The sequence below is a fragment of the Garra rufa genome, chromosome 2 (genome assembly GCF_049309525.1).
Source record: "Garra rufa chromosome 2, GarRuf1.0, whole genome shotgun sequence".
In the NCBI taxonomy this organism is placed as follows: Eukaryota; Metazoa; Chordata; class Actinopteri; order Cypriniformes; family Cyprinidae; genus Garra; species Garra rufa.
This window is the reverse complement of record NC_133362.1, coordinates 34,948,591-34,973,917: the sequence shown is the minus strand read 5'-3', so window position 1 is coordinate 34,973,917 and position 25,327 is coordinate 34,948,591. Positions and strand designations below refer to the sequence as shown.

The 25,327-nt window shown below is 35.0% G+C and overlaps 1 protein-coding gene across 6 annotated transcripts in view; it reads left to right on the top strand.

The window, feature by feature from the left end:
* The window catches only part of kcnma1a (potassium large conductance calcium-activated channel, subfamily M, alpha member 1a), a 275,869-nt gene that overhangs the window by 230,988 nt on the left and 19,554 nt on the right, over positions 1-25,327 (top strand). For all 6 annotated transcript variants that reach the window (XM_073834164.1, XM_073834163.1, XM_073834162.1 and 3 more), the window contains 5 exons: positions 3,174-3,267; positions 14,085-14,208; positions 16,550-16,774; positions 17,193-17,385; positions 24,672-24,785. In XM_073834164.1, coding sequence (XP_073690265.1) covers positions 3,174-3,267; positions 14,085-14,208; positions 16,550-16,774; positions 17,193-17,385; positions 24,672-24,785 — 750 coding nt within the window. The remainder of the gene's footprint in view (positions 1-3,173; positions 3,268-14,084; positions 14,209-16,549; positions 16,775-17,192; positions 17,386-24,671; positions 24,786-25,327) is intronic.

Genomic DNA, 25,327 nt, shown 5'->3' with positions numbered 1-25,327 from the left:
CAAGATGTTCATGTCTTTTTTCAGTCAAAATTTAAGGTTTTTGAGGAAAGCATTTCAAGATTTTCAATGGGGATCAACAGGTTAAAGTTCCCGATTGCAGTTTCAGTGCAGCTTCAAAGGGCTCTAGATAATCCCAGCTGAGAAATAAGGGTCTGTCTTAGCGAAGCAATCGTCATTTTCAAAAATTTTAGAACCACAGATGCTCTTGCACTAGCTCTGTGTCCACAACTTCACACATTACATAGTCACGCGTAATGTAGGTAAAAAAAGTATTGATCGTGTTTACAAAGCGAACGCGCAAAGAAAGTCAAACGCCCATTACAAACAAAGCAAAACAATTATGTTGAACAATTTTGAGGGCACTAGACTCATTCTTCCCACTGGTTGCTCTTTTGCGACTTTCTCAGTTTGTTGTTATGTGGTATCAAAGGGGGTAACATTCAACCCATTCTTTTTCATTAGTAGTATCATTATTAATTTTGTGGACATGAGTCCTGTTTTGCAATGTTATAAGCCAGGCTTAGAATGCTTTCACTTTTGCTTTCGAATACATGATCTTGTTGTCACGTTTTACAAGAAAAGATAATTGTCTATTTTGCTTACATCTCACATCTTATGTTTTAATTTTTAAGACTAAAACAAAAGATGCATTCACTGTTATTCTTAATTAAATGACACAACAACAACAAAACCGTAGACTACAATGACAAACTAGCTTACATAAGGTTTATTAACAAATACAAATAAGATAAGGCATGGCATATATTGCATGCTAAATTATATACAGACTAATAAAATACAAAATGTTAAGCAAACACAGAGGAATTAAATATTTATATACAAAATAACAGAAAGCCTCCATAACGTAAAGTGAGGTAAACAGCATTGCTTTTCAAAATGAAAACAAAAAGTAAAACTAAACCAGTGCTTTCGTGTTTTTTTTTTTGTTTTTGTTTTTTATAGTCCCCCCCCCCCCCCCCCCCCACAAGAATACCAATATGCTTACCTTCTCTGTTTTAAGAAGCAGTCTTGTAGTTTGGTTTGTTTGGTTGATTTGGTCCGGACCAAAAAGGAAAATGATCAAATGACATTTGGTCCTGGTCCACTTGATGTTAACACAGGCATTTTTGACAGCAATCCTAAATATACCGAACCTAAAGGCATAATGATACGATCACAAACCGATTGGTCGGGTTGAGTGATGTATATTTCATGACGGAACTCACCGAACACTCCAAACAAAAGGAAAAGGTGCGTTCGACTTAAAGCGACACTTTAACTTGAATACACCTAATGCCGTCTGCTAGACTAAGCGCGTGTATGTGATTTTATTTTAACCACCTGCAAACTCACAAAAAGCTCATAAAAGGCACTTTTCCTCCTCGTTGCTCCATGTTTGCCCTCTGCTTATTTTGTTTCGAATAAACTGCTTATTCCTTTCGTAAAATCATGTTGCATAGCATCGCATCTTGTCATTACGTTTAGAAGTAGTTGGTCCATGTTGCGTTCATATTTCATTCGAACCGTACTAGATTTTTTTTTAAAGTTTGGAAGCGGACTGAGACTGCTAAAAAGATTGGTCTTGGTCCGCTTCCAAACTAACTCTGATACGGTTTGAATGAAATATGAACGCAACACAGACTAAATAATTCTAAACGTTGTTTGGTGAGCACCAGGGTTTGAATGGCAGCGTTCACACTTACTCAAATGAACCGCACTAACAGAGCAATCGCACCAGAGTTCATTTTAATCGAACCAAACATGACAAGTGTGAACACCCTTACTTTATTTCAGCTTGAAAACCAAATCCTCCATCCGCTATCGTTTTGCCAATACTAGAGTCGTTTTTGCCTCGCGCTGCACTCACCTTCGCACATATTCATGCTCGTGCTGACGTAGCAAGTGTAAACCAGACTCTACACCCGAAGCGCTCGCACTGAAAGCGCCTCTCTTCACGTGATCAGTGAAATCTGACTCCTGCTACAGTGTGCTGCGGCTCTGCAACGCACAATGTATGGAGCAGATGCTTTGGAGCAGCACAGACTATGCACTTGTCAAATTTTAACACTTTCTCACAAATACAACTATTTTGGTCGCAGTCTAGAGCCCTGATTTTGAAGTTGGAGGAGAAAATGAGCACACAGACAAAGGACCTTTCCAGCATGATTATGTAATGCATGAAGTCACGGAGCGAGTGCAAGACAACCATTTGTGGTTAAAAAAGTATATAAATGATTGGTACGCTATGTAAGACCCTTATTCCTCAACTGGGATCATGTAGAGCCCTTTAAAGCTGGATTTAAACTTCAATTTGGACCTTCAACCCATTGATCCCCATTGAAGTCCACTATATGGAGAAAAATCCTGGAATGTTTTCCTGAAAAATGTCTTGGATGATATGGGGGTGAGTATATTATTAGGCAAGGTTTATTCTGGAAGTGAACTAATCCTTTAAGTAAAGCTGTAGTTTTTAAATATTTGACCTTACTATATCCATAACATCTTAGATGAAGCTCAACCTTCAGGCAGCTTTAACACTTGCACATGATGTGTTTATAAAGCAGAGAGCTTGTGACATTCACAGGCCCCTCAGTAACGTCCTTCTGGAGAGGCGTTTCAGTCAGAGAAGGCTGAGTTCAGGGTGCTTGTTCAGCGCTGAGAGTGCTTGTGGTACGGGGGACAGACTCACAGCGGAGCCATCACTCACGGCTCTCTGAGTGATGAGGATTGATTTTGCCATGTAGTCATCCATTAAAAAACACACACCAAATTACTCTTCTCTTTCTTTTTTTTTCTTCCCCTCTGTCATTGTTCGAGCTCATGCCCTCCAAACAATGACAGAGAGGTAAAAGAGGGTTTGATGCGGACTGAAGTAAATCCACACACCCACACATATACACGTCGCTCAAACCAACTCTTTGAAAAGAAAAAATCATGGAAAACAGGGTGTAAAACTTAATGGTTGTCCTTCAGGTCTGTACTTGCCTTCTTTAAGTGTACTTTTGTCCATACTAACACTGTTCTCTTTCTATTTTTGGAGGTCTTCACAGATTTGAGTGTTTTTTTGCAATGATTGATTGAGTGTTGGCTTTTGTGTTCTTTAATATGTCATCTCCAGCACACTTTACAATCCCAGCTGTCCACAGTCTGACACTCTTTGCATGTGTTTGCAGTCGAAGATGAGCATCCGTCAACACTGTCACCCAAAAAGAAGCAACGCAACGGAGGCATGCGAAATTCACCCAACTGCTCACCCAAAATGATGAGGTAAGACATTGATTTCAAGACGCTCCCTCCAGCCTTCAAAAGGAAAGAGAGGGAGAGACAGGATGGATGGTGCTGGGATGGTGGGAGTTGGAGGAGTGGAGAAGGAGAAAGAAAGTGTGGAGGGAGAGAGAGAGAGAGAGAGAGAGAGAGAGAGCGAGAGAGGGAGGGAGGGGAGAGCAGGCCTTTCAGGCCGAGGCGTTTGAGCTGTCAGCCTGTCAGCGGTTAATGATAGAGCTGAAATATTTCTGTCATGAAAGCAGCTATGAAAAGCTGTTTGAAAAATACTCTTGCTTTAAAGTCTCAGCTGTCATCTCCCCCCAGTCCCGTCCACATGTAGTTCTTAAACAGCGGTGGCACTAATGACGGTGCCAACCAATCAGAGACACCAGCATGGTTACTTAGCCTCGGGGCTCTTCATCTATTGTGGGAACCCCTGTGAGGCGTGTTTTTCGTACTTAAGGCCATATGTGAAATGTATCATTGCAATCAAAAATGAATTCAAATATTACCTTCCTTTTATCCTGTCCGCCGGAATTAGAATGCCGCTAATTGATTTTGACTGATAAAAGGACTTGCTTTCCGCCCATGTGGCCAGGAGACGTTTATGCAGAGGTTGTAAAAAATGCAAAGACAATGTCCTCCGTTGCACATCGTCGAGCGAGAAAGTGTTGCCGAAGGTTTGGAGGAAAGGACAACTTTCTGCAAAGTGATAGCCAACATGCTCGACTGCATGTATGTTTGTGTTTCCAAAAATGTGCGTTTTTGTACTTTAGCGCAGAGTCAGTCACATTCTTTCAGTTAGTATATAAAACCAGTTTTATGTTGCAGGCCTTTTTTTTACTTCAAAAGTATTTGTAAACATTTGTGACTACAAAACCAGTCCTAAGTAGCACAAGTACAGTTGTAGCAATAGCCAAAAATACATTGTATGGGTCAAAATGATCACTAAAAATCATTAGAATATTAAAATCAAAGATACTTTGTAAGTTTCCTACCGTAAATATATCCAAAGTTAATTTTTGATTAGTAATATGCATAGCTAAGAACTTAATTTAGACAATTTTCAAAGCAATTTTCTCAATATTTAGATTTTTTTGCACCCTCAGATTCCTGTTTGTCAAATATTGTCCTATCCAAACAAACCATGCATTAATGGAAAGCTTATTTATTCAGATTTCAGATGTATAAATCTCAATTTCAAAAAATTGACCGTTATAACTGGTTTTGTGGTCAAGGTTCACATTTGAACTCTTTTACATTTATTTTTTTCAATGTAATATTTAATTTTATATATTTAAAAGAAAATAGTAGTAGTAATAATAATAATAAGTTTATTTCTGTACAATATAAGAAAATACATATAATAAAAAAAAATCACACAAAAGAGCACAGAAAGATTCAAATAAACAAGAACCAACAATGATTATCACAATCAAAAATAAGCTAATTTAAAAATGTTTTTAAATGTGTTAAAAAAGGAATAGTTGTAATATTTAATTACAATTCTTTACATGAAACAAATAAGTTGTATTATAAATTAAATGTATTTTATTTTATAAAATTATTATTATTTATTTTTCCCATTTGTGTGCCACCCACAAGGCATTTCGCTGTAGCTTATAATAAGTACCCCAGACAGAGGTCTCCAACATGAATCTCCCCCCCAAAAGAAGCAATTATGTGGAATTTTACATACTGTAAACTGTCAGCCCTGCAGAGGATCTCGCCCTTTAGTCTGCTTTCCAAGCGAAAATGATCAATGTTCAATTGTTTCTTTTCGCTCTCGGTTTTAAACAATAAACTGCGAGTGGAATGAAAAAAAGAAAAAGATAGCTTTCAGCGATTGCTTAGAAGGATCTTTGGTTTTTATTCCTTAACTTACAGCACAAAAGTGTTTTTCTGAGCAGATTTGAAGGTCCCCGTTTGCCATGTAATGTATGCATCGACTCTTTGATCTACAAGTGATAATAATTCTTGGGAGTTATTTACCCTGTTTTGAAAGGCTTCAAAGCGGTGTCAAAGTTTTCTGTGCTTTAGGGTGCCTGTGTGTTCAGCTGGCTCTTGGGTACTGGATGACAGGTCCTCTGTTCTAGGTGTAAGCTTTTTCAAGCCGGAGCCCTGCAGCGAAACATCAAAATTACCAAAGACAGACCCGTGGACTCGCTCAACCTGTGCCCTCCTTGTCAATATATTACAACATACATTAAATACCTCGCCTTTACGAGGTGTGCTTTATGCACAATGAAAAGCGATTGTTTGAGGGAGCCTTAGGGATACTTTATTCAACAAGCAGGAAAGGGAAAAACAGCCCGCGTATACCATATCAAGTATGGTTTTTACAGGCTTCTGCGCCTCCAGGCCGTCGTAAATAAATAATGATCAACAGATTGGCTGTGGGTTTTTGAAAAGCATGCCTTTGTCAGTTTGCATGATAGGGAAAATTTTCAAAGCGAGGAGCTGCTTTCATAGGCTGCTGGAGAGGGATTCGGGGAGCCAGTGACTGCCGAGTGATGCGCTGGAATAGCTCAACGCTGTTTGAAAAGCAGCTCGCCCGGCTCTCAGGGCAACTTCTGTTCTCTCTCGCTCTCTCTTTCCCCAAATGCACGTCTAGGACGCTCCTCTGGACATACCAATTAAATGGAGAACTTTCTGCCTCGCTTACGGTAGCTGCTAGTTACCTATGAAGTACTGCAGGCCTTTTTAGATTAAATGTCGATTTAAAATGAGTGGTTTTGGTTTGGTCATTTGCAAACATGAAATCAAATGGAAGGTGCATCTAATGGCCACAGCTTTATATATTTTTTTAGAATACAGTAATATTGTGAAATATTGTTACAGAATAACATTAAAATACTGTTATTAAAACGCATGTTTTCTATTTCAATATATTTAAAAATTTAATTTATTCCTGTGATGTCAAAGCTGAATTTTCAGCATCATTACTCCAGTCTTTAGTCAGATGATCCTTTAGAAATCATTATAATAGTCTGATTTGGTGTTCAAGAAATGTTTTTTAATTATTTGAAAGGTTCAAAACAAGTTTTGCTTTCTTTATATATTTTTGAAACAGTGATGCACAACCATCAAAATGTTTGGGATAAGTAAACTAGAAAAAAAAAGATATTTTCTTTCAGCAAATCATCAAACGTGACAGTAAAGACATTTATCATTTTGTTTGGTGTTGTTTGAATTTTTACATTCATCAAAGCAGCAAAAACTGTTTTCAACAATGAAAATAATAAAAACCATTAATTAAGTACCAATAATAATTGAGCAGCATTTCAGAATGATTTGTGAAGAGAAATGACTGCTGAAAATGCAGCTTTGCATCACAGAAATAATTATTTGAATTTTTAAATTGTAATTAAAAAAAGTAAATACTTGAAAAGAGACAGTTAAAACATTTATAGTGTTACCAAAAAATGTATATTACAAATAAATAGTTTGTTTGAATTTTGTACATTCATCAAAGCAGCAAAAATTATTTTCAACATTGAAAATAATAAAAAATACATTATTAATATTCAAGTTCCAATAATAACTGAGCAGAAAATCTGCATTTCAGAATGATTTCTGAAGAATTCTAGAGAAATGACATCACAAAAATACTTTTTCAAATGTATATTTAAAAATAGAATTTGAATTTTTAAATTGTAATAAAAAAAGTAATTAAAGTACATTAAATAAAAAGTGACATTACAATGTTGCAAAAAAAAAACAAAAACATTTCAAATAAATTGTTCGTTTTTTTACATTCATCAAGAAGGCAAAAACGGATTTCAACATTGAAAATAATAAAAAATACATTATTAATATTCAAGTTCCAATAATAACTGAGCAGAAAATCTGCATTTCAGAATGATTTCTGAAGAATTCTAGAGAAATGACATCACAAAAATACTTTTTCAAATGTATATTTAAAAATAGAATTTGAATTTTTAAATTGTAATAAAAAAAGTAATTAAAGTACATTAAATAAAAAGTGACATTACAATGTTGCAAAAAAAAAAAAAAAACATTTCAAATAAATTGTTCGTTTTTTTACATTCATCAAGAAGGCAAAAACGGATTTCAACATTTGAAAATAATAAAAACCATTATTAATAATTCAGTACCAATAATAATTGAGCAGCATATCAGCATTTCAGAATGATTTCTAAAGAATTCTGGAGTAATGACTGCTGAAAATATAGCTTTGCAGAAATAATTTTTCAAACATTTATTTAAAAAATAGAAAAATGTTTGAATTTTTTAATTGTAATTAAAAAAGTTAATATAAAAGTGACAGTTAAGGCATTTATAATGTTACAAAAAAAAAACAATTTCAAATAAATTGTGTTTGTTTGATTTTTATTTATTTCAAAGCATATCAAAGCAGCAAAAACGGTTTTCAACATTGAAAATAATAAAAAAAACCTTATTAATAATTAAGTACCAGGTTAGTATTATTAACAGTGGTTTTAAAAATGGAAAATTATTAACAATTTTTAATTGTAATTAAAGTAAATTTAAAAAATTACAGTTAAGACATTTATAATGTTACAAAAAAAATCTTTTTCAAAAGATTTAAAATCATAAATTGTTTGTTTGATTTTTTTTTTTTTACATTCATCAAGACAACAACAAAACAATTTTCAACACTGAAATTAATAGAAAAAACCTTATTAATAGTCAAGTACCAGGTTAGTATTATTAATAATCAGAATTTCAGAATAATTTCTGAAGAATTCTGCAGAATGACTGCTGACAATGCAGCTTTGCATCACAAAAATAATAATTCAAATATATATTTAAAAACAGTACAATTATTGGTATTTTTTATTGTAATTTAAAAACTAAATAAAAAAGTAAATAAGTAAATAAATAAAAAGTGACAGTTATAATGTTACAAAAAAACTTGTTTGTAAAATTAAATTGTTTGATTTTATTTGTACATTCGTCAAAGCAGCAAAGCTGTTTTCAACATTAAAATAATAAAAAACATTATTAATAATTCAGTACCAATAATCATTGAGCATCAAATCGGCATTTTAGAATGATTTTTGATATATATTTAACAATAGAAACTTATTCAAATTTTTGATCCATAATTTAAAAGTAAATAAAAAAGTAAATAAATAAAAAGAATAAAAAATAAATAAAAATTTCAGATAAATTGTTCACTTGATGTGTGTGTGTGTGTATATATATATATATATATATATATATATATATATATATATATATATATATAATATTTTTTTTTAAGCTGTTTTCAACATTGAAAAAAAAAAGAATGATTTCTGAAGAATTCTGGGGTAATGACTGCTGAAAATGCAGCTTTGCATCACAAATAAAAAAATTATATATATATATATATATATATATATATATATATATATATATATATATATATATATATATATATAAAAAACATTTGAGTTTTTATTTTTAATTGTAACAAAAAAGTAAACAAATAAATGTCTTACTAATTCCACAGTTTTGACTGCTAGTGTAAAATATATATAATGCAATAACAATATCACACTCGAACACTTCAAAGGAGCCACAACACATCTAATTGTGGGAAGTCACAATTTGTCGGGTTTCCTAGCAGCAGTGAGTAACGTCAGATGTTTTATTCTGGAGTGGTGTGGAGCGCTGGATTGTGCTTGTGACTGGCAGGCGGCTCTGACAGCGGGTGAGAGATAGCTATCTTGGCAGAGGTGCACTGCGCCAGTCAGTATGTTGAGGGGAGATTGAAATGACAGAGGTCCGCAGAGTGAGTGGTGAAACACGCACCACATAATGAAATATTCAGTTGGGGTGTAAAAGCACTAAATGCTTTCACTGTCATTAGCACCTGCACACAGCCTGATATCATCTCATGCAAGCGTGCTAATTGACACATTTCTGATGTGATATTTTAGCAATCAAACACAGTCGAAACGGCACATCAGAGAACAGTGTCACTGAATTAACCTGCTTAGGAAGGTGAGAGGGAAAAAGTGGAATTATGCGGTTTGTAATGCGACCAGGATTTTCACATTTTTGCTACCGCACATCCATTGTATGAAGTTTGTAGTTGGCTTAAGATGTCAGTGCAGTTATTTTAAGTGTAAATTAATTTTCCAGAATATTATCTGACGTTATGCAAATACAGAAGGTGAAGCAGAGGTCCCATCATTCATTATTAGAGTGATTAACAAGGGGCTAATGCAATTTACAAACCTCATTTCATGCTGTTAATTACAGCGTGTTACAGAACAAGGCACGCTTTTACACTACGTCATGTCAGTTAAATTACATCACATGCATAAGATAAAATACTAGACTCTGATGTTAATGAATAAATAGCTATTCATTGCATTGATAAATCCTGTAATTTATTGAACGCCATCTATACTTAAGTTTCAGATCTTTGTAACCAAATGATATACTGTCATTATCAGGACTGGTTTTAAAAAAAAAAAAGAAAAAAAAAAAGAGTCTTTCATGTGTTTTTGATCGTTGGATTCCTTTGTAATTGGTTGTTAATCTGTGGATAATATTATCAACAATAGCTAGGTTGAGCAGACTCTGAGAGAGCATGTTCCCCTGCAGCCACGTCTCAGAGATGGGGCTTTGTTGTCTGCCCCGAGGCCATTTCCTCAAAGGCAGCCTTTTTGGCCTGTCTCAGGCCCGGTAACGTGCCGCACGGAGGGTTTTAGTTGACAGTTTTATGCATTTACAAGGGTTCTGTGGTTTCTCTCACAAACTGCCATTGGAAATAGTGGAGTATCAATTCAAGAGTCACCGAGGGAAGCAAATTATAACACACTTTTATTAGAACATACCAATAACTCAGAAATGATTTAAAAAGCTCATGTTTTTTGTTACTTTTATTTTATTTTGTTTTATTTAATTTCTTTCCCTGTGGTGGACCATGCTTATTGAGACATGTTCATTTTCACAGCTTTAACATGGATCTCAAACTGATCTCATGACAAAACAATTAGACATTAAAGTCATTGCAATATTAATGAATTTTTATTGCCTAAATCATTACAAATATATTGTAAATATTTAATATACACTACCAGTCAAAAGATTTTGAACCTTAAGATTTTTAATGTTTTAAAAAAACTTCTGCTCACCAATTCAAAACTTCTGCTCACTGATTCAGAATACAGCAAAAGCAGCAGTAATATTGTGAAATATTTTTACTATTTTAAATAACTGTTTTTTTATTTGAATATATTTTAAAATGTAATTTATTCCTGTGATCAAAGCCAAATTTTTTGCCACATTATTACTCCATTCTTCAGTGTCACACAATCCTTCAGAAATCATTCTAATATGCTGTTTTGCTGTTTAAAAAAACATTTATTATTATTATCAGTGTATCAGTTGGGTGCCGGTAGCCAACGTTACTTTTTTTTTCCCGGTACTTTACCCTACTTTGTGAAATAACGAAAACATTATTATAGACTTATTCAGTGGAAAAATAAGTCCAAAACTCTCTATTTTAACATTTTGAACAATAGGGCTCTACCAACTTTTGCTTTTTTTTTTTTTTTTTTAATTCTTGTGTGTATTATTTTTTCTCATAATCAAATTAAAAGTATAAACATTTATTTATTTTTAATCAAATGAAAAATAAACCCTTTTAATTTTTGGCAAACAAACAGAGGTTTACTGTTAAAATCAATAAATAATAATAATTTAACATTTAAATAATAATTGTAGTATTTTTTCTACAATTAAGTGGTTAATCTTGTTATATTTATTTTTATCATATATATTGTTTCGTGTCAATTATTTAAATAGGAATATATAAACAACTACATTATACTGTACAAAAGTAATACAAGACTAATGTTCTGTTACATGTTACTTTTATTTTGACAGGTTGCCTTGAAGTTTCTGTGTGTACAGCATGTTATGATGCTAGTTTTCTCAAATGAAACGGTAAAAGTGACACTCACAGCAGCTTTGGATATTGAGTTTATCTGTTCATGCGAGATGCAAATGCCCAAAATTAGCGGGAGCGTCACGTGTGCTTCAGTATATGCGTGTAGTAAAAGCGCGTCTCCACCATTCATACACACAGAGGCAAACGGAGCATGCAGGATTCATATTGAAACGGTCTTTTTGCATTTCAGTTTTCACAGACACTAGTCCATATCGCGATTTGAATGAAGTAACAGACCAACTTTTGATTTATTAATCCAAAAATCGACGAATTTACATGGCATTTCGCGCTATAGTAGATTCGGTTTTTATGAATGGAGTCCGCGATCCCGTCTGTGTTTTCGCAGATGAGACATTGTAAACACGCGATCATGTAACCCCTTAACGCCTGAATTTATATAGCTGTATATAAATAAATGTTTTATGTGTGTTTTTGCCTTCAAGTAGATGGTAAAAAATGTTGAGATTATCAATTTCACTTTTGCACAACAAATAGATAGAAATTTTGGTATGTTGCAAATTTGCGACAACAGGCATAATGACAAAAAACAATGTTTTATTTATTCACCCTTTTTTAACTTCTTTATTTATATAAGGTAAGTTGTGCTAAGATACAAATATTTACCTGCTTATTGTGTGCTTATACACTCGACATAATGAGGTGAAATATGTGTGACAAGTATTTTTGAAGTTATTGTAATAATTAGGTTTGTAGCATATTAGCGACAGTAGGCCATAAGGATCAAACTTTCCCGACTCATTTCCATAACTTCGCGACCGGAGTAATCCTCGTGCGTAAACAAGAAATAAGTCCGTCACTTTGCGGTCCCACTAGAAACAAGTGCTTGTCGAAGGTTCCTAGGTCCGTAGCGAATATGCACTAACCGGCATTGGGGGAATGCAGACGCTATCTCGGCTGGTTGATTGAGTCAAACGGTTTGTCGCATATTTATGACAATAGGCGTTAAGTAAAGACAGAAATGACATGCCTTCATGTAAATAAGATAAATAACACAAGGCAATTTAGTTTGTTTAATAAAAGAACAATGTATAGCCCTGTTCTATAGGAAAGATAACCTTAATGACTTCTATTGTGATCTGACGCTATATCAAAAATAAAATGAACTTGACATTCAAGGGGGGCGGGGGGTGCCGTTGGGGGGGGCGGGGCGCCCCCCTAAGATAATGGTAGGGGAAACACTGATTATTATAAATATTTAAAACAATTGAGTACTTTTTTTCAGGATTCTTTGATGAATAGAAAGATCCAAAGATCAGTATTTATCTGGGGGGAAGGAATTATAGAAATTAATACTAATATTTAGCAAGGATCCTTTAAAATGATCAAAAGTGATGATATAGGCATTTATAATGTTAGAAAAGATTTCTATTTCAGATAAATGTTCTTCTGAATTTCCTTTTCATCAAAGAAACCTGAAAAAATTCTACTCAGCTGTTTTTTAAACATAATAATAATAATAATCAATATAATAATGTTTTTTGAGCAGCAAATCAAAATTTTAGAATGATTTCTAGAGGATCATGTGACTGGAGTAATGAAGCTAAAAATTTGAAATCACAGGAATAAATTACATTTTAAAATATATTCAAAAATAAAATATATTCAGTTATTGTAAATAGTAAAAGCTTTGCTTTGGATCAAATAAATTGCTTTGGATCAAATAAATGCAGGCTTGGTGAGCAGAAGAGACATCTTTAAAAAAAACCTTAAAAAACTTACTGTTCAAATACTTTTGACTGATGGTGTATTTTAAATATCTGTATAAAAATTGCGTAATAAATTACTAAATGCGTAGATAAACAGCAGATTTTAGTTTTCTGATTTTAAGAATGTTTTAAAAAACAATACGTCACATTTGCAATAAATAATTTTGAGTTTTATTGTCTTTGAATTAATGATAAAAAGCAAATAGAATTTGAAATTCAGTAAAAATACAAATCTGTCTGTATTAGAACATTTGAAGAGGTCAGTGGTTTTATCTTTTCTTGTATAGAGTATATTAAATGGTGCAGACATGCTACCAAGAAATCTGTATTGCAAGCAGAGAATGCAACAATAACAAGCTCAAAACGGCATTCCACAATTTTTTGAGTTACTATTCATACCAAACATCCCGAGACCAGCCATCAAATGAACATGGCCGCGCATTTAGCTTGTGAATTCTGTTTTCACTTGTATAGTTCAGCTACTGAGCTTTTTAAAAAGCTTTCAAGGGGGTTCACCGAAATAAATGCGAGCTGTACCCGAGTGCCGGGACATTTTTCACGGTCAACATGCCCCCCAGATCAGCTTCTGCAGGACGCTCTGATATAGGTTAGCTTGTTTGGACGTGACACGCTGTTGAAACATTAATGGCCTTCAGTTTGGGGGAGCAAAATGTGATTGGGCAAATTCCTAAAATATTTAAAGTGCGGCTCTGTTAAAGCTTTTACCGTTGGACGCATCACATCAGGAGTGATGCGGAGTAAAAGCCGGTAATTGGCGTTCCATTCTGGTGCCACTCAGTCACTGAAGTGCTCCGGCTCCATCTCTTCCACTCCAGTGCTGTCACCGGCGCGGACGCTTTGATGACTCCGCATTCTTGGCAGCCCGGAGAGAGCTGCCGTTATGATGGAGTCCAATGCACAAATTCAATCTGACAATGACAAGCCATGTCAGCACAGGCCTGTTTACTGCTTATTTATTGTCAATAGACGTCTGGTGAGATGTGCTGAAAGTTTGTCCTTTGACAAATGTCACAATTAAGCCCAGAAGATAAATTCCCACTGTCGCTTTTTTTTTTTTACTAACCTGCATTTGCAAATAAGGGCAAGCATACATGTTTTCTTCTTACACGTTTTCTCTTCCTTGCACTCTATTTCAGACACGACCCTCTACTCATTCCGGGAAATGAGCAGATTGAGAACATGGATGCTAATGTGAAAAGATACGACTCTACTGGAATGTTTCACTGGTGTCCATCCAAAGAGATTGAGAAAGTCATTCTGGTAGGTACCCTTTTAACTGCAGTGTTAATGACATTTTATGTGTTTAAAAAAAAATCAGGTTAAGATCCATTTTTGGTCAGACAAGAACATCCAAGCGCCATCTAGTCACAAGAATGATGTCTGTCTTTTTTTTTCAGAATTTAACCAATCTTTAAGTGAAATCGTAAGAACTGTAAATGGCATAATGTCATATTTTTCAAACATCCTATAATATTCTTGAATAATTCTTATAGCACTGATACATCACCCTAAATAAATCAGAGCAACAACTAAAACACACTTACACCACACTAATAACATTATTATTTTTTTTCCCCTGTGGTGGTTCTTTCACCTCTTGAAAATTAAACCTCTTGCACATTTTATTTTATTTTATTTTTTTCTCTTTTTTTTTTCTCCAGAATTTACTATGAACACCCTAAATAAATCAGAGCAACAACTAAGATACGAGATACAATTCTAATTTCCTGATTGAGCCAAAACGCGTAGATCTACTCTTTTAAATTTTTTAAAAGATTTAGCCCATTGAATTAAAGGCTTTTTACTTCACGAGTGCCTTGGAGTACTTCATCTTCTTAGTTTGATATTTACCTCTAAATATCCAAAGAGCACCGTTGATTACACGGAGAGACCAGTGCAGCATTCTTGGCCTTTTTTGTTTTGTCTCTAATTTCAGCATTATTTCTTCTTCGGACAATGTTCTTTAAATAAAATAAGTATCAGCTGTATACAAAGTTACCAACAGTTGGCTTTCGACCACTGAAAATGAGTAATATTCAACAATCTGGACATGGAGCCTCATTGAGATCCCCATATCTCTGGGACTGAATGATGTAGGGCACTGAAAATAAAGTTTCCAAAAGAAAAGTTTATTAACAACTAAAGTCTAAAATCATATTGCAATATCTTTAATTGTTCTTGAGTTATAGGCATGTGCACTTTGGAAAAAGAATATTTATGGCACTCAGACAGCTATGTTTAATGCAGTGTCTTGACAGAAGGAAGCAAGGTACATCTCTAGTTTTAACATTATTTCTTCTTCAGATATTCCACTTTAAAAGAAAAGAAGTATCATATTTTTCCAAACTGACCCGGATTTGTTTTTTGACCACTGAAAATTTGTAAATTTTAGCAATTTACTCCTGGAGCCATATTGAAATTCCAATATATCTGGAACCGAATCTCATAGGGCATTAACAATAAAGATGCCAAAAGGAAAGTTTGTTAAGACTCAATATCTAAAAGGGCATTATGATATCTTTAATACTTCTTGAGTTACAGGAAAATTTGAAAAGTGATGTTTCCACATTTTTTTAATGGTCAATGTAACATTGATAATGAAGATTGATAATGTCAACAAATTTTACTAACAGACCTTCCAATCTCTGTGTAAAAATGGCATTATGATGCTGCTATCTTTATGAAGTAATTTTTACCCCCCTGTAACTTGACTCTGAATCTCAGGTGAAAATTGCCATTTTGACCTCCCTCTACAAAATAGTGGATTACTCAGTAAATATTCATCCTTGACACTTGATATTTTGACTTTCATCATTATACATGTATATCAAAAATTCAACCCGGGGAAGTTTTTGAAATTTGGTTAATTTGACACGGAGTGACCCGAATAATTTTTAGTATTGTAAATTAGCCATGTATTACCATTTGGGAATCACAATTTTACAGACCTCACTGACTCCACAAAGTACCCAAGTAAAGTTTTAAATATTTGAGAAGTGTGACATTTACACTAAATTTACACGTTTGCACATTTATAAGCATAATAACTCTTGTTTAGATATATGCAAACACAAATCGTGTCTATGAAACTAAAGGTATTTTTTAGAATTTGCATGTTTATTATTAGAATATTATGCAAGTTTGAGAACTGATCAACATCAACTGAAAGTCAGTATGTTATTTAAAGTCTATTCATTTATTTAATGACAGTATTTTAAGGGTAAGTATATATTTGCTTTTACTAAATGAATTTAATTTTAAGTACAAATCATGAACAGATGTATTTCACTCACTTAGACACTGTTGACAGCGCTTGTTGATAATGTGCTTGAACATGCATTTATGCTGTTGCCATTTTCTACAATGATATTGTTTCCTCTCTTTAATTATAATTGTTGTTTAATGTGCTTTTCCTCACAATTCCATATGGTGTTATTCATACTTGATTGCTATAATACGATTACATTTCAATCAGTTAAATACAGCATTTACAATTTCTGCCCTTTTTCATTTTAAACATGTTTTTGTACGTACGGCAGTAGATCTGCTCTCATGCCTTGTTGATAAGGTGTGTGTTGTTGGCTTTTTTTTTTAACCACAGACACGCAGTGAGGCCTCCATGACGGTTTTAAGTGGACATGTAGTAGTCTGTATATTTGGAGACGTCACGTCAGCTTTAGTGGGGCTTCGAAACTTGGTGATGCCTTTGAGAGCAAGCAACTTCCATTACCACGAGCTAAAGCCCATCGTGTTCGTGGGCTCGTTAGATTATCTGAGAAGAGAGTGGGAAACCCTTCACAACTTCCCCAAAGTCTCCATCTTACCGGTGAGTACACGCATTGAAAATTAGCATTTGGAGAAAAGAAGATATCTGTAAATGTTGTGTTCGTGTGCCTCAAGGAGTAAGACATTAAAAAGTGCCACCGCAATTTGTTTTCAAGTGTTGATGTTCTGGCAGCAGGTTCCTCTTGGCCGTGTGAATCTCAAGCTTTGTTTCCTGCCGTAGTGCTTGTTAGCATTGGCTTGACTGTGTATAAAAAAAAACACGCCAAAAAGCTGCCGTCAGCAAAGGCTAGCCTTTTAGATTAGACGACATCTCTTCTTCCCTCAGCACATAGTTAGATCAGCTGAATGTCACTGCCTTTAGAAAAGTAAATACTTGTTAACTAATTTCCCTGAGCTCATGCGCCGTCTTTAATTTGTTTTTTCCCTTTCTTCCTCTTTCCCCTCTCTCACCGCTGAAGGGTACGCCATTAAGTCGAGCTGATTTAAGGGCCGTCAACATCAACCTCTGTGACATGTGCGTTATCCTGTCAGCCAATCAGAACAATATCGACGATGCTTCACTGCAGGACAAGGAATGCATCTTGGCGACTCTTAACATCAAATCTATGCAGTTTGATGACAGCATTGGGGTCTTGCAGGCTAATTCCCAAGGTAAGGAGTAGCCAAGAATACTTCAGCGCATGGAGAATACTCCTCAGGAGCTTTAGACTGTGAAACCAATCATTTACTGAGTGCTTTCAAAGACAACAAGGTCCAATTACATGCCCAGATGGTTTAATAAAACAAGGGAAGACATGGATTACCAAAGAATACACGCATGTTTGTGCATTATGCAAGTATCTATGAAACAAAATTTCATGAATATGTATGTTTACCATTTGAACACGCATACAATTCTGAGCCAAGTACATTATATCTTTTCCCTGTAATCAAAGCTCTGAAAAAAGCGTCCCTAATGTTTTTGTGCAGATTGCGTATTTGCCTCCAATTGCTGGACCGCGGCAGATTTGTTTGCCGACAAATTGACTCGAACAGATTGTTTATGCATTCAGATAAACATGTAACCCTCTTGTGCCCATCAGGATTCATCATCATTAAACAGACTGTACAAATCAGCAGCTTCACTTTCTCAGCTGCTCTTCATTACGTAAATTACACACACCGCTCAAGCTGGCCCACAACAATTAACATTTCAACCATTATTGAGTATCCACTTTTTGCACAGAAAGATGCATTTAAAGCTTCAGAATGACAGCTTTCAGATGAAACATGTCCATTATTTTCCCAAAGGCTCACACTGAATAGTGTGTAGTGTTAGGAGAAGCACATCCCTCTGTGGTGGATGATAATAGCTTTTTATCATACTGTTGAAGAATATATGTAACCCTGGATCACAAAACCAGTCATAAGGGTCAATTTGTTTGAAATTGAGAATTATACATCATCTGAGAGCTGAATAAATAAGCTTTTCATTGATGTATGGTTTGTTAGCTTAGACGATATTTGTCAGACACAATCTGAGGGTGCGAAAATATCTAAATATTGAGAAAATCGCCTTTAAAGTTGTCCAAGTGAAGTTCTTAGCAATGCATATTACTAATCAAGAATTAAGTTATGATTTACGGTAGAAAATTTACAAAATATCTTCATGGAACATGATCTTTACTTTATATCCTAATGATTTTTGCCATAAAAGAAAAATCAATCATTTTGACCAATACAATGTATTGTTGGCTATTGCTACAAATATACCAGTGCTACTTATGACAGGAATCTGTTTGCAATGTCTGTGCTGATTTTGGGGAATTCTGTGAATTTTAGCATTGTAAAGTGTATTAAGTGGAGCTGAGAGTACTATACTCTTATTGGTGACTGAACGCATAATCAAATTAGCCAAAGTGTTGTATAAAATTGCAGGAGAGGCAGGGGATGTGTAGAAATGTGTGACTGATGGGCATTTCTAGTTGTGTGGAAATCTGTGCACTGATTCCATGCGGGCCTGGTCATTACTACGCTCTCAATTAATTTAACTCAACATCTGGCATGATCAACAGCAGAGCACTGGTGTGTAATAAAGATTTATTTCATTAGCAATGAGAACATATTTTATCCCACAGTGAACCGTTTTCTTATTCTCGGATTATTCCCAAGTAAACTTTTGCGGCAATAGAAATAACAAATGCTTCACGTTTTTCTTCCAGATTGCAGTTCCAATAGTTATTTGTTATAATTCTTATTAATGTTACATTATTTCGCATCATAATTTAATTTTCTTTAAGGCAGAAGAATCTATATGTATTACAAAAACTGATCGTATTGTAATCTCTATGAGATACAGGTACAACAAATTACATCATACCACATCATCTTAGAATAGAATATCATAAATATTCTTGCCCTCAGCTCCTCGCCGTTTCAGTGAGGCTTGTTAAACTTGCGCAGAAGGTGTTATTGAATAAATCAGCTAGCCTTTTTGCCAGGAGAAAGTACTACACAGGGCAGTACTAGCGGTGCTTTAGGGGGTTTTGAATAAAGTACAAAAAATCTAAGCTACATAATGCATTACCATTGAAAACATCAACACAAGGCAGAATTTAGAACTTGACTTTAAGGTTTGTGTATGTCCTTGTGGAGGGTGTATAACTTTATGGAGTGTGATCAATGTGCAACAATAAACACAAAGTTGCACAAGACCAAGTGAAATGTGCTTAGGCTTGAGATAATGGCCTTAAAGGGATAGTTCACCCAAAAATGAAAATTGTCAATAATTAGTCACCCTCACCCTTAGTCTTTCCAAACCCATAAGACATTCATTCATCTTCGGAAGACAAACTAAGATATGTATGATGAAATCCAAGAGCTTTCTGACCCTGCATAGACAGCAACTGTAATACCACATTCAAGGCACAGAAAGGTAGTAAGGACATCGATAAAATAGTGACATCAGTGGTTCAACTGTAATTTTATGAAGCTATGAGAATTTTCAATTTTGGGTGAACTATCCTTTAAAATTAGATTTGTTTTTCTTGTCTTATTCTTAGTCCTGTATCAAATGTACTTTTTAAATTTTTACCATATTTAGTCAACTTTAGTCCAGTTTTTTGTTCAGTCAAGTTTTAGTTGACTAAAAGTTTGGGAATTTTAGTATGGTTTTAGTCTATTTGAAATTAGTCTTGTTTTAGTCATGTTGCATAATATTTAAATTGATAATCACGATTAGTTTGCTCAAAATTATAATCATGGTTACTGATAATACTTTTGATAATTATTGATTCATTATTACAGAATTATTGCACTTTTACCTAAGCATATGCATGGTTTATTTTACATATAAACCGACATATTATCAGAAATATAAACCGACCCTCTACATTATGTAAAACTCAAAAGCTTCTTTTAAAAGCTTAAACAGCAACATAGATAATAAATAACCCAAAGCATGAAAACTAAATTTTAATCAAATCAATGATATTGTATGTTGATGTAGTCACAGTTAATGTGTGTATGTGTGTGTATATATACTGTGTATATATGTATGTATATACACACACACACACACACACACACACATATATATATATATATATATATATATATTAGTGGTGGGCCGTTATCGGCGTTAACGTGCTGCGTTAACGTGAAACTCTTATCGCGCGATAAAAAAAATATCGCCGTTAATCTATTCTCAAATTTGGGTTGGGAGGTGGGTATAAACTACGCAAGCTATGATGACTTTCACCTTGATAGTTTAACGCGGATGTATACCGAAGACTATAGAATATGGTCGCGCGTTTATGTCTCCTCCGCCAAAACACAGACGGGGTCGCGTCGTCCTCCATTCATAAAAACCGAATCTACTATAGCGAAATGCCACGTAAATTCGTCGTTTTTTGGATTCATAAATCGAATGTTGGTCAGTCACTTAATTCAAATCGCGATATGGACTAGTGTATGTGAAAACTGAAATGCAAAAAGACCGTTTTAAGATGAATCCGATATGTTCCGTTTGCCTAGCTGTATGTATGCATTGCGGAGACGCGCTTTTACTACACGCATACTGAAACCCACGTGACGCTCCCGGTAATTTTTGGCATTTTCATCTTACATGAACAGATAAACTCAATCTCCCAAACTGCTGTGAGTGTCACTTTTACCGTTTCATTTGAGAAAACTAGCATCATATCATACTGTATGACACAGAAACTTCACGGCAACCTGTCAAAATAAAAGTACGGTGTAACATGTAATGGGCTGGGTAGGTGTTGACGTTAAAAAAACACAATCTAATAGGTAGAAAAAATAATTTCATTGTTAGTTAGTTAGTAAACACAAGCAAGTCTAATTGAACATAATTTATTTTCATAAACAAATTATCATAGAACAGCTTTATGAGCTTTATGATCCATTCTCAAAGACTTTAAGTCATTATTTGGGTAGCACACATATTCTGAATGCCTTCAGCAGAATTCAAATTAGCCATTTTAATCTAGATTAATCTAGATTAATTCCAAGATTTAATCTAGATTAAAAAAATTAATCTATGCCCACCCCTAATATATATATATATATATATATACACATACATATACATATACATATACATATATATGTATATATTTCATTATGATGTTGTTAATGAAATTAAAACTAGTCTCTGTTGATATTCTAATATTCTGACCCAAAATTCTGCTTAAGTTTCATAGATATCAGAATATTGTCTTAATCTGGTTATAACAAATGTGACCCTGGACCACAAAGCCAGTCTTAAGTATATTTGTAGCAATTGCTAAAAATAAACTGTATGGGTCTAAATTATCGATTTTTCTTTTATGCCAAAAGTCATTAGGATATTAAGTAAAGATCATGCTCCATGAAGATATTTTGTGAATTTCCTACTATAAATATATCAAAACTAAATTTTTGTTTAGTAATATGCATTGCTAAGAACTTCATTTGGACAACTTTGAAGGCGATTTTCTCAATATTTAGATTTGTTTGCACCCTCAGATTCCTCAAATAGTTGTATCTCGGCCAAATATTGTCCTATCCCAAAAAAACATACATCAGTTGAAATCTATTCATTCAGCTTTAAATCTCAGTTGACCCTTATGACTGGTTTTGTGGGCCAGGCAGGGGCGTAGATTTAGGGTGGACAGAGGGGATGTGTCCCCACCAATATCCTCCGACCATTGAAATGTCCCCACCAATAATTTAATCCACTTAAAAAAAATAAAATAAAAAATCGCGCTGTCAACATTAACCTAGACACGCAGAAAGGGATAAATCAGGGATAAGTCCCTCCCGCCCCCAAAACACATAGGCTATGAACATTTTGATTATGTGCCTTTCCCTGCTATCATGTGAGAGGCTATGGCTGCGTTCAGATACAAGCAGCGCCAAATGCAGTGAATTTTTTCCCGTGCAAAAAGGTGTGTTGGGTGACATACATGTGAGGATGGCGGCAGCAAAAAAAAAGAAGCTGGACACAATGAGATTTTTTTTCAAAGAAAAGTGTAAGTTTGCTAGTGAATCCATCAAAGTCCATCAAAGTAAAGACAACAGTTAATGTGCTAGTGTTTTTTTACCGCTTTGACGCACATTCATTATAGCAGGGCCAGCTATAGTCTATGACAGGGTTCCCCAAATCTTACCCTGGAGGTCCAATGTGCTGCAGAGTTTAGCTCCAACCCTGATCACACTCACCTACCTGTTATTCTCTAATGATCCCGAAGACCTTGATTAGCATGCTCAGGTGTGTTTGATTAGGGTAAGAGCTAAACTCTGCAGGAAAATGGATCTCGAGGTCCAGATTTGATGAATACGGACTTAAAACTAACAGCAGATTAAACAGCTATATGTAAAAGTATTATGATCCCTGTCAGTTCTCCTAATCTATTGACGACTATTTGTCAGAAATCAGTCTTGTGAAAGAAATTGATATGCTACATACTGTACTAATATTGCCATGGCTAGAATTTTGTTGACAGTTCACCAATAGACAATCCACTTTGCACAAATAGTTTTTAAAATGCATTCACTGACTTGGCAAACATTAATGATTTGATTCGAGATTTGCACACTAAGACTTAGAAAAAGTGAAATAAAATGATTGCAGTTTAAATGGCATCCCAGCAAACACAGAACATTCCCCTAACGTTCCCATATGGTTCCCATTTGGTTATTTTTTCGGGAACCAAATGAGAACATTCCCAGAACGTTCCCGGAACGTTCCCAGTAGGTTCCCAAAACGTTCCCCTAACCTAAAGGGAACGTTCTAGTTACGTAAAGAAAACTTTCCTGGCTAACCAATAGGGAACGTTCTTGGGAACGTCCTGGGAACCATCAGGGGATAGGGGATGGGGGGGATTGGGGGGGGGGGGGGGGGTTGGAGTCATAGGTCCCCACCAATGTCCAGAGCAAATCTACGCCCTTGGGCCCAGGGTCATATTTATTATATTATCAGAAATATAAACACACACTGTCTACATTATGTAAAACTCAAAAGCTACTTTCAACAGTGACTTTGCTAATATTATTTCCAATAATTTCAGGTTATATTAATATCTTTATATCAAAATAAGAACAAAACGACTTTGTATTGTGGTACAGATGTTGCTTATGTGCATTTATTCAGCAACCCCAGCTGCTTTTAGTATAGTCAAGATATATGATTGAATTTATTCAATTTAGTCACTAGTCGCAGGAATTTCAACTCTTGACATCTGGCAACCCCAAGCATGAAAAATTGTGGAGGTCCATATCTCTTTCCTTTTTGTAAAAAAAAAAAAAAAAAAAGAAATTTTGGATAAATCACTACGTTTTAGTCACATCAGTGATATTGTAAGTTGATGTAGTCACAGTTAATTGTCTCATCTTAGTCATGGAAAAAAAAAATTCAAACTTGTTTCAGTCGATATTCTGACACAAAATTATGCTTAATACAGGCACAAACCAGCTGTTTTATTCATTTTTGTAGAGATCAGAATATTGTCTTAATCTGGTTATCACTGAATATGACCAAATTCTGATTAACATTAGAATATTCTATATTCATGTATATTCAGAATATTCTTGCATTGAATTGTTTAGAAGCCTCAATCAACAGTACTATTGCTCTTGTTTATTGGTATCCAATTGCTCTTATTTATCATCTAAAGCTAAAATGCTTTTCAGTATGCCAGATGGTCGACTCTGATTGTCACCGCATATCTGATATCATCACAATTCACACAACAGGAGACGGGATTATTCTCTGCACATTTAAGACGAAGTCTTAGTCTCTCTGTTGTGTATTCTTTTGTTTAGAACTACAGAGAGAGCTCGTCTATTGAACTTCCCCACTGAAAAGAAGGACAACCCCTGTACAGAATCCTGGAGCCCTTTGAAAACTTTGTGACCCGAATCTTTTCCCCGCATTATGTTTGTCACTGTAAAAACTATACGCTTGCATTTTTCTCCAGTCGATGGATGTCAAAACAGGGCCAATGCATTATGCATATAGCATTACTGATTTAAAGTGTTTACTTGTCAGCTTGAGGAAATGCAAAAGTGTCAAGTCATGTGAATTCATACTCTTGTCACTCCTGCTTGTATTTCATGGCATTTCACATAAAAGGTTTTCAGGATCCACTTCACCAGTTTTATGGTAACAAAATGAACAGCATATAAAATTTATACCTGCTAGTTGATGGAAGGCAGCAAATGCTAAATATGCCTGAGCTGACCCTTAAAAGCGGAGGATCTATATTTCACTGTTTTAGACTAGCGTGACAGTCCACTCGTATCCTGCCACCACAAACTCTGCTAAATGTTCACTACCATTATACCAAGCAAATCTTATTTGTATGGCCTGACTGTTATGCTATGGGTTTGGTCACCATTGCAAACCTTGAACCTCAGAGTAAAATGTGACAGTCTCTTTCCTCTTTCTCTTCTAGGTTTCACACCTCCAGGGATGGATAGGTCATCTCCTGATAACAGTCCAGTGCACGGCTTAGTGCGGCAGGCATCCATCACCACGGGATCAAACATCCCTATCATAACTGAACTCGGTGAGATGCGACTGCAGTCATACTGCTAACATGTCAAAGTCAAGTGTGATTAGAATCTAAACTCACGTATCAAGCCACACCGATATGTTCCTTGTGAAGTGTGTGTCTGTGATGTGTGTAATGGCGCACCTGAATATTTCACCGACTTGGTCAATGTCGCGTCCTCATCAGTTGTGCCTTTAATGCACTGGAAGAGACCTAGACTTATAGAGAGAGAAAAAAAGCATGTAGTAGCAAAATGGATCCATTTATAAATAACAATGAGGGTGGCACTATTCCCATGGTGGGGGAACTCATGAAAGTTTTAGATCTCAGAGGGCACTAAAGCACCAGAGACCGGTCGCTCCAACTCTCCACTGACCCAATTACAGCGAGTTACACTAGAAAGGCTGCGAAAGAGAAAGGGCTTCGCAGATGCTTAAAACTTCATGCAAAACGCTCCTCTCTCAAACATATATGTACTTCTGTGCTCTTAACATGAGATACAGAATTCCTCCTCCCTGAAGGGACGCAAAGTCCTACATCTTGGACACTTGGGGCCT